General features: G+C 36.3%; 1 protein-coding gene across 4 annotated transcripts in view; it reads left to right on the top strand.

The window, feature by feature from the left end:
• LOC150094869 (dynein regulatory complex subunit 3-like) overlaps positions 1-11,287 on the top strand; it is a 304,780-nt gene extending 293,493 nt beyond the window's left edge. For 3 of the 4 annotated variants that reach the window (XM_090411301.1, XM_090411303.1, XM_090411302.1), the window contains one exon: positions 9,634-10,115. In XM_090411301.1, the coding sequence (XP_090267427.1) occupies positions 9,634-9,891 (258 nt within the window). In that variant the 3' untranslated portion in view covers positions 9,892-10,115. The other variant, XM_090411304.1, reaches the window with a different exon arrangement.
• The last annotated feature ends 366 nt before the right edge of the window (positions 11,288-11,653 follow it).

Raw genomic sequence — 11,653 nt, forward strand, 5'->3', positions numbered from 1 at the left:
AAAGTGTTCATTGAACAATTCCACTATATCCTCTGTATCAGTCACTCTATTCCCATTTTTATCCCACAATATCATTCTTCCACAGTCATTTCTCCTCCTACTGGTCACATTGCTAAAAAATTCCCTAGGATTTTCTTTGGATCATAGGGCCAATCTCCTCTCATATTCCAGTTTCGAAACTACATTCCCTTCCATTGCTATAATTATTATACAACAAATAGTTGTATAATAATTATACAACTTCTTTTGTTTGGTTGAACAGCAGGAAGGAGTGACGACAAGGAGCCACCCCTAGAAGTTACAGAAGGAAACTGTGAGCAAGAGGATGAGGAGTGGTTTCTTTGCATGGAGGGTGGTTGAACCATGGAATGCATTGCCTGATGGAGTGGTGAGAGAGCGAGAACAGTTAATGAGTTTAAGGAATGGTATGATAGACTTTGTGTTTCCTAGGAGGGCCCTCCCACAATGAGTCATGATAGACTTGTGTTTCCTAGGAAGGACCTCCTGTGATGAGTCTTTTGACTCCTTGGAGGCCTAAATAATAATAATAATAATAATAATAATAATAATACCTGTATCCACTCTCCCAAAAGATACAAAGTATATCTCTTCTTCTGCACTGACCTTTACAAGATTGTTTCTACAAGCTTCCTTGCTATGGTCAATCAGGATATTCTATAACAGTCTAAATGAAAGAATAAAAAGAACCATTTTAAATAGATATGACAAATCAGGTCAAATGGTCATCACATTCAAAAATCCTTTCAGAAGGTAGTTTTGTTTTGCAAAGTGGAACAGAACTTCCTTCGTGCATTGTTAACCTAACTGGCAGTTGCTTAAAGGTCAAAACTAGATAACTAGATGGAACTCCACATACTTTGTAATAATTCAGAGAATGGACTTGGGCTTCTGGCTCATTATATGATCCTTACCTTTTCATAAGAGACATCATTGCTGAATAATAAGAATGGCTATCAGTTACAACTTACCAGACCAAATTATGTGGCTGAAAGTAAGTATACATATAATGGTGCAATATAATCAGATATCATGGAACAGAGATGTTACCCAATTATACATGCCTTCTCATTCCATTTCCCCCCTCACCACCACCTGTCAGGGAACTAGATGCAGAAATGAAAATGGACACCAACATAAGCATCAGTGAAAAGAAGTGGGGCTCCCAGAGGAATTAGATAATTGGTGTTATTGAGACTAAGAAGACATCTGATATCTAAATCCTCTGTACTTGTACCACCACTACCCATTCCGGAGATAATGATTGGTCTATAATTTGCTACTGCAGCAAAGGTATTATTTTGCCTGCTTTCCACTCCCTTGGAACTCTACCAGAGATAGTCAGAGGCATTGCCATTTCCCTTGCACATTCTCATAAAATATGAGCTGATATCCCATCTAATCTCACAGCCATATTTACATTGAGAATCTGCACTATCCTAAGAACCTTGAATTCATCCCCCTCTGTTTCCACATTAGTCTCTGTCATATATGTCACAGCAGTAACTTCACTTGGATGATTTACCCTTGCAAAGTGGACACTCAGTAACTCAACTATTTTTTCTGCTTCTGTCACCTTATCACCGATGGTACTCAATAAGTTTATCTTCCATAGTCATTCTTCCTCTTACTTGTCATCTAATGAAAGAACTCTTTGGGATTTCCTTTGGCCTGCTCAACTAATTTCTTTTCATAATCTGATTCGCCCTTCCTTATCATCTTTCTTGCCTGACCCTTGTACTATTCATGAGCTTGTTGGTCACCTTTCTCCTTATATACCTTCCACAACATTTTCTTTTCCTGTATCTCATGCTTAATTATATTGCTCATCCATCAACTCCTACCTGATTAATCCTCCTGACTTTGGGTGTGCAATTTGATATTGCTTCCTCTAGCTTCCCCATGCACTACCAACATCCCCCCCCCTGCAGGTATTTATGCCAATGTTCAGATTTAAACTTCCTCCTTAGCTTGTCTTAATCACCTGCCTTGTATTTCCACATATACCCTTTCTTAAATTCTGTAATGAGCATGCTATCCCTTTAAAAGGATTATTATAGCTATATATGTATCACTCAGACAGAGATTTAAAAAGAGATTCTGGAGAAGATAGAATCCTAGAAATGATGTAATTAAATAACTGAAAAAGAGAAGAATGGTTTAAAAAAATAATCAAAGCCACACTTTAACCTAGTTAGGGCTAACTTGATTGCTCATAGCTACCAGATAGATACCAGAAGCATAAGGAACATGGAAAGAGTTTGTAGAATAGTAATGTACACATTAACCAAAAATTATTGGCATTAGCAAGGGAAATAGAATCCTTGTGGGAATAGAATTTGATAGGTATGGTATATTTAGGGAAGCCAGAGATAGAATAGGAGGGGGAGTATAGTAGACTCTTGATTGTCTAGGAATTCAACCCAGGATACCAGAAACGCAGAAACTTGGGTTTTCATCTTGCAAACCTGGCAAACTAGTTGAAACACATAATTAGCAGACAGGATAAACAACTATGTGGAATTTGATATAATATATATATATATATATATATATGTGTGTGTGTGTGTACCCACACACATATATATATATGTGTGGGTACCTTGGGTATATGAAATGTTTTTTAATATTAAAAAAAGGTAAAATACTTTTAATATTAAAAGTATTTTACCTTGGGTATAATAAATGTTAAAAATACCAAGCAATTTTAAACCTGGTTTTGCTCCATTTCCCAAGTAAGCAAACAGACAAAAGTCAAGTTTGCGCCTGCAAGTAATGCAAGTCTAGCTGATCCTACAGGTAGTGCAAGACCAAGGCAACTCGTGGTAAAGGTGGCATAAGCTCTGATCACTAATCTTAATATTTACCCTTAATGCCAAAACACATCTCCAAGAAGGGGATGCATGATGTTTTGTATTAAAGGCAAGGGGCCACTACCCAGACCGGTTTCGACCTTTATTGAGGTCTCATCAGTGGGAGCTAGGCTAGAAATACCAAGCTTTAGTAATACAGAGCTTATAAGTATTTTACCAGAACAAGTTGCCATAAGGTGTTTTAGCACCTTATTAAATAAAAATCTCTGGAGGAGATATAAATGTAGAAAAGTATTTTACCTTGGGTATAATAATTGTTAAAAATACCAAGCAATTTTAAACCAGGTTTAAAATTGCTTGGTATTTTTAACAATTATTATACCCAAGGTAAAATACTTTTCTACATTTATATCTCCTCCAGAGATTTTTATTTAATAATAAAAATGGCAACTTGTTCTGGTAAAATACTTATAAGCTCTGTATTACTAAATCTTGGTATTTCTAGCCTAGCTCCCACTGATGAGACCTCAATAAAGGTCGAAACCGGTCTGGGTAGTGGCCCCTTGCCTTTAATACAAAACATCATGCATCCCCTTCTTGGAGATGTGTTTTGGCATTAAGGGTAAATATTAAGATTAGTGATCAGAGCTTATGCCACCTTTACCACGAGTTGCCTTGGTCTTGCACTACCTGTAGGATCAGCTAGACTTGCATCACTTGCAGGCACAAACTTGACTTTTGTCTGTTTGCTTACTTGGGAAATGGAGTAAAACCAGTTTTAAAATTGCTTGGTATTTTTAACACACACACACACACACACACACACACACACACACACACACACACACACACACACACACACACACACACGTCATGTCTCAACTGAAAGACACCAAGTTTTGTGTAATGCTTCAGAAATCTTATAATGCTATTATGAAAAGACTGAGCAAAAAATCTGGGGATCTATAGAGATGTTATTAGACCCTGTACAATTGAATATAAACCCCAGCATTAATCTGTCTAATTTCTGGTTATGATCAGCCAGATATGCAAACAAAAGCATGCCAACTTGCTCAACAATAGGCAGATGTTTATAAATGATTTGAATTATCAAAATACAATGTATTACTATATTTATTGTCAACATATTGATCTTTTACTGTTTGTAAGTTTGCCTCTTGTTATTTCTTTCACCCTTAAAGAAGTCTCGTGTAATTACAACAACTCTAGAAAACTAGTAATAGTTGTCATCAAACTAGAAGTTTGATGACAACTGTATTTAGATGATGTACAACTGTATTACGATGATGTATTTGGTATTTACATGATTCTAGTCATAGTCATATTCAGTGCTTTTTTGTGGTGGTACACAACACTATGGAGTACTGGCACCTTTATTAACATTGACATAACAGATGTAGTACATTTAGAAATTGTAATATTCGGTAATTTTTTATATGTTTATCCAGTATCCATGTAAGCTTAGTTATTTAATGAAATTTATGTGTTTCACTCCTCTGCTATATATATATATATATATAGCTACTGTACACAGAGAGAGAAAGAGAGAGATTTGTAGAAGACAAACCACATGAATCTGACCAAATGCTTCAAATATATCAAGAACAAACCACTTAAAAATTCCTTAATTTTTATGGCTTTTATCTAGGGATAGATAACATAAGCAAGAAGTTCCCCAGTTGATTGACAGTGGCAAAATCCATACTGGCAATGATTTTTTACTTGAGAAACTTCAATGGAACACAGAATTTGAATAATAATGGACAAAACAATTTGTATAGAAAGAACTGAAATTAGCGAAATTGAACTGTAAATAGATAACAAAACATTGCTCTTCTTAAGACTGGTTGGAATGGATTTAATATGGACTAATTTCAAGGCTACAGTATAGATACCAGAGAAATAAGATAGATTCAAATGATGACATAGAAACTGGGATTAACCCTGAAACATGAACCTTCAGTACAATCAGAGATGTGACGTCGTAACAGGAAACTTTTGTATTCAGTTTGGATGCGATTCTTCTAATTTCTTTCTAGTGAAAGGTGTATTGAATGTTGCATGTTTGAAATGGCAGAATTACCCAAATCATTATGCAGAAATTAGAGGAAAATAAGAAACCAAGAGATTGGCTTGTTTATGGGTAGTGATTCAGTGGAGCAGTCCAGGTGCCAAAGAAGTGGAATCAGGACTGGACAAAAGCCAAAAGTTTTGGCAAGAGATCAGAAAGCATAAATGTCATTTAGACATGATTCACATTCCCTTCTTTTAGCTCTTTTTTAGTATTAGATGTGTTGATAGTTTGTTTGCAGAAAAGGAAGATGAAATTTCAATGAAAGCCTGTTGGCTTTCATTGAAATTTCATCTTCCTTTCCCCCGTGTAAGCTTAAAAGAAAAGCCTGTTGGAATTCATAGTTCTTCTCCTGTACAGCATTGAAGAACTAAGGGTTAGATAACAAATGAAAATTTAAAGTGGACAGAAAGGATAAGAATTACTTCAGTGATATGTATAATGCAAATGTTTACATGAAGACTGAAAAGCAGTAATCCAAACAAGGAAAATAGATGTCATGAAGGTCAACCCCACTTGGCATTTAAATTTATAGTGTCTGACAACATAGATGAGAGTGACATAATTTCATAATCATAAGAAGGTAGATTTAAGGAACATATCCAAACAGATCTTCAATTAAAGATGAGTTAATCATTTTTATATAGAGGTGACAAGATTTTTTTCTCCAGGAAAAGTGGGTTTTCATCTTGCAAACCTGGCAAACTAGTTGAAACACATAATTAGCAGACAGTACGTTGGCCTTGTATCCCTAGTCACTTTGTAATTGAATTGTGAGAGCACAACTAATTTATATTTTGGCATTTCCTGTGGAGTTAGGAAGCTGAAATTTTGTATTGAAGTTGCATTTAGTATACAAGTAATACATTATCTAATTGAAAATATCCTGCTCAACCAAACTCTTACTCTAATATGAAAGACAACATAAAAGGCTTTCCATGAGATTTTAGTATGCTGCAGTAATTCCCATACATTCTGAAGAGCATTAGTGAGATCAGTCACTGATGTTGGGTTATCTGACCTAGCTTGCAATCAGCATTCCAATTCATCCCATATTCAATGGGATTGAGATCAGGTCTCTGTGCATACCAGTCCAGTTCTTCAACACCTATCTCATCAAACTATTCCTGCATAGACCTTGCATTGTTGTATGGGGAATTGTGTTGATACAGAAAAGGGTCTTCACCAAAATTCACAAAGTTGAAGCACAGAATTGTCTTCAGCTACATTATGGGTCACAGTGCTTCCCTGTCTAGTTCAGAGATCCAGCCTGAACCATGAAAACCAGCCTCAGACCATGATGCCATCTCCACCAAACTTCACAGTTGGCACAATTTAAGTAGATAGTATTCTTTTGCCATCCACCAAATGCAGTCTCATCTGTCAGATGGTGAAACATGATTTATCACTCCAAAGAATGCACACTGCTCCAGAGACCACTGGTGGCAAGCTTTGCACTACTCCATCATTTAGTGTTGCTCTTGCTGATGTTGGGCATGTGTATGTGCAGTTGCATAGCCATGGAAATCCTGTTCTTTGCCTCCTGAACAGTTTTGGTGTTGATGTTGCTTGCAGAGTCATTCCAGAACTTGGTAGTCAGTGTTTTGAGCGAAGCACAGGCTTTTTTAACAGCTTAGCAGTCCTACTCTGCGATTTGATGTGGCCTACCAGGTCACAATAGTGCTGGTGTTACTCGTATGTGTTTCCACTTCATAGTAACATTATTTACAATTGATGGACAGAATTTTTCTGAACTGAGTGTTGCAAAGGTGGCATCCTATAATAGTGCCACATCAAAAGTCACTGAACTCTTCAGTATAGCCCATTTTACTTTTACTTTGTCTATGAAAATTGCAAGACTATGTGCTCCTTTTATACTTGTATGAGCCACAGTTATGATGTATATATCCATATCCACTACTACTATACCATATCCACCACCACTACTACAATTTTTGATCAAGTAACCTATCGGGAAAAATTTTAACTGTAATTGCTCTATAATCTTGACACAGCTTTTATTATTATTATTATTCAGGCCTCCATGGAGTCAAAAGATATTGTGGGAGGTCCTTCCTAAGAAACACAAAGTCTATCATACCACTCCTTGAACTCATTGACCATTCTCGCTCTCACCACTCCATCAGGCAATGCATTCCATGGTTCAACCACCCTTCATGCAAAGAACCCACTCCTCGCCCTCTTGTTCACAGTTTCCTTTCGTAACTTCCAGGGATGGCCTCTTGTCATCACTCCTTCCTGCTGTTCAACCAAGCAAAAGAACTCCCCAGTGTCAACCCTATAACCACCTCTCAACAGTTTAAAAGTCTCAATAATATCACCTCTCCTTCTTCTATCCACCAAACTCTGCAGTCCACATTCCCTCAGCCGATCCTCATAACCAAAATTGTACAGTCCTGAAACCATCTTTGTCATCTGTCTTTGAACCCTTTCCACAGTTAATTTATCCCCTTCAAATCCTGGACCAAATCTGAGAACAGTAGTCTAAGTGTGGTCTGATCAGAAACTTATACAACGGAATGATAACCCTTTTATCTCTGCAGGTCAGTGTCCTTCTCATAATTGCAGCAATCCTCTGTGTTACCTTCACCACCTTTGCAATATGTCCCCTAAATTTCAGGTTTCTATCAATCATCAACCCCAGATCTTTTGTCTCCCCTACTTCCTCCAGTTATAACTCCTCCCATAGAGTATGCAGTGTCCCATCGATGTTTCCCAACCTTCAAGACCTTACATTTTGCTGCATTAAACCGACACCCCCCATTCATTGCCCATCTATCTAGCTTATTCAAATCCTCTTGCAGGGCTGCCGCATCTGCACTATCACTAATAATCCTTCCCAGCTTCGCATCATCTGCAAACAACTGAATATCCCCCTTCCAATCCATGGACAATGTCATTGATATAAAGGTTAAACAATATAGGTCCCAGTACTGAGCCCTGTGGGACCCCACTTGTAACCCTCTGCTTCCTTGAAACTGCCCCACCATACACAACTCTCTGATACCTATTGGACAGCCAATCCTGAATCCAGTTGACCAATCTGACATCCAGACCCATGTGCTGCAACTTAAATATCATCTTATCATGTGGCACCCTGTCAAATGCCTTTGCTAAGTCTAAGAAATTGGCAGTATATGCCTTTCCCTCATCTAATGCTCTTGTAACTTTATCACGAAAGGCTAGCATATTACTAAAACAAGAACGCCCCTTCACAAATCCATGTTGACTCTCACAGATAACATTACCCTCATCTGCCCAATGCTGTATATAGTCCTCCACTACTTTCTCCAAGATCTTACTAACTACTGATGACACACAAACTGACTTATAATTAGACACTTCCAGTCTGCTACTGCCCTTATGCAATGGCACTATCTTACCTTCCTTCCATTCCATGGGCACCTTTCCAGCAGCCAGACTTTCATTGAAAAGCCAGGTCAAAGGCACCGTCAGTTCCCTAGCACATTCTCTCAAAACTCGTGGTGAAATACCATCCAGTCCCACAGCTTTACTGACATCCTTGTCTCTTGTCTCCCCTACTTCCTCCAGTATAACTCCTCCCATAGAGTATGCAGTGTCCCATCAATGTTTCCCAAACCTCAAGACCTTACATTTTGCTGCATTAAACCAATACCCCCATTCATTTGCCCATCTATCTAGCTTATTCAAATCCTCTTGCAGAGCTGCCGCATCTGCACTGTTACTAATAATCCTTCCCAGCTTTAACAGGTTGCTTTAAAAAAATAGTTTAGAGCAGTGTACTTCTACTCAAAAGGGTCTAAAGCTCCCTGTGTAGTAAACATAAGATGAAATTAAAATGCTATCATTCACTCTTTTTTGGGTGCAAGTGCTCATTGATGTCTTGCCCCTGGTGTGCAGATAAGTTTAAATCTGTATATTCTCAAAAAATAAATGTGTTGTTTCTCTTCATGTACAAAAAGCATGACTTATATTACATTGTGAGAAATGGGACGAAAGCAAATGAGAACTTTGCTGTGTATTCCAGACATGATTTTGGTCACTACAGGTCTTCAATAAGAATAGTGAGTATTACACTAGATAATAGGCACCACTGGATGATATAGTGGGAATATGTATACTCCTGAGTACATCTCAACTCTGGCTACATTGATTCATCTAGCTAGTTTTCTCAAGTCTTTTGGTGTATTGTTGTAATAGATTTAACCGTCTGAGGAACACATAAGCTTATCCACGCATTTTGGTGTATTGGTTTCAGATATATCCAGTTCTTCTAAGTAATCACCAATATGAAGATGCAAACCTAGAATTTGCTTGCTGCAGTCTGATCAAATTCATTGAAGTTGACATACATATCCAGACTATAGTAGTGAACATCATTTCCATCAATGTTTTAGACTTTGTGTTGGCTATTTCAAGAATATATACATTCCCATGTTAAGACTTTGAAGTATGATGCCATAGGTATTCTGCATGGAGCATTTTTTCCCCCTTCAAGAATACATCGATAACTTCTGTCTAAACATAGTATATACAATTTTATGGTTTCTGCATATCCAGTCATACATGTCTTTGTTTATATAAATATTTTTATTTGTCATATATTAATATCACATAATCTAACGTAACATGATAAAATGAATCTAGATTGGTTATTTTAAATAATAAATTAATTAAAAAATACACTGCTATAAAATATATTTACAGCTATTACAAAACAAGGAAGAATTCGAAAGTATCCTTATGGTGTCACATGATAGACATGTTGAAGTTTTACAAAATAATGAAGCTATTGTAGTTAAAAGGCTACACTCTTGGTTGGCCGAGTTGTTGGAAAAATTAAATGCAAAGGAACAGGAAAGAAACAGACAACGGGTAATGGAAATTAATCATTTTGTGGATGCTTTGCGAGATGAACTAGATGAAGTATCAGGTTTTCCAGCTGTAGTTGAACTTCCTCTGTGATATATGAACTTGAGCTTTTTATCATGTGTAATTTAGTCTGCAATGTACATAATTTTAGTTAAAACAGTGCATGTTTTATAACTAATTCCTGTGCTGATAAATTATCACTTGTAAAAAATAATTTGAGATCATTAAAATATTTTGTTACAACTTTATAGTAATTTCATAAACCTAAAAGTTTGTAAAAAATTGCTAATTGTTGTTACCGTTTTTCTTTTTTTTTTAAATTTTAGAAAGTCTCTTTCCAGTTACAGATGAAACTTGCGGCTATTCATTGGTTGAGTGGTTTTGCTATATATACAGTATCACTTTCCTGAGAAAAGAAACCTGGGTTCATATCATTTGTAATGGGAGCTTATCCCTTTCTCAGGCAATGAACTCCATTAATTCTGTATGATAAGAATTCCCGAGTCCCTTGCTAACCACATTCTTACTCAAATTTTAGGAATGAGATCTCCCCATAATATAATGCATTGAAAATTGCCCCTGATCCCTTGACCTCTTTACCAAATTTTGTAACTTACAGTTCCTTAATCTCTCCCCATATTCTATACTCCACAGATCCAACATTAACTTAATTACCCACTTATCCCCACCTGTTAACAGATCTTACACTAATGAAGGAAACAATTCTGAGCTGAGTAGTCTATGTGGTTGGGAAAAACCTTATAAATAGAAAATAGTATTTTGAACTTTACTGATTAGTGTCCTTGACATTACAAAAATCTGTAACATTTTTTGAGTATGTTTCCCAAACTTGATCTTCCTATCCACTATCACATCCCTTGCTTCATCAGCCTCGCGAAGCATATTTCCACTATTGTAATACACAGCTTATAATTTTATCAGTCAAAAAAAAGCGAAGCTTTATGCTTGCAGACATAAAATTGACATCCATTCTCATCAGTTTCATAATGCCACAATATTCAATTCCTGAATTGATATCCTATATCAGAATAATCTTTCCTTACCAATGTTTATACTTTATGCATGTCTTAAATATCTCCCTCCCCACCAAAAGAATGGTTAGTTGAGTGGTTAGCGTATCTGTTCTCCAGCCAAAAGGTTGTGGGTTCGAATCCTACCTTAGGCATGGATGTTTGTGATTGTCAGTAAAAATACTAGTAGTGGTCAGCGGTAGAGGCCGTTGGTGTAGATGATGAAAAGTAGTTGCAGTTTGTTGTAGTTGGTGGATTGAGCGGTGGAGACAGAGAGCTGTGCAGTAGGTATCCTCCCTGGATGAGTCTTTGACTCCCTGGAGATGTCATGTAATAATAATAATAATAATCAACCATGCTTCCTTATGCATGTCCATCTTGCCATTGCCTATCAGCTTGTGTGATAGTGATCCTTTAAACTATAGTAGAAGTAATATTTACACCAGATGAAGAGAGAAACTTATGTCCTCAAGGATGAAAGTTTTACATGTAATTAGTATTCTTGCAAAGTAAAAACAAATATATATAAAATAAAAAGTTCTCTGTTGAAGCTTTTCTCCCAGTTTCAATGTATAATAAACTAAATTGAACACAGTAGATTGTTTTTTTATTATTATTATTCGTGACACCTCCTAATTGATTATGATAAATTATTAATTTTAGTGACATAGATTTCAAGATAATGAGTAAAGTATACTAATAAACATCTCAAAAATAAAAGTATTAACATAGAAATCATTACAGAATCTAAAAATAAATAAAAATGCATAGATATATAATGGAAATTATACAATGAATTATAAGTGATTTATGCAATGATTTAA

Source organism: Typopeltis vanoorti, chromosome 21 (assembly GCF_054136105.1).
Source record: "Typopeltis vanoorti isolate ZY-2024b chromosome 21, IOZ_Tvanoo_1.0, whole genome shotgun sequence".
NCBI lineage: Eukaryota > Metazoa > Arthropoda > Arachnida > Uropygi > Thelyphonidae > Typopeltis > Typopeltis vanoorti.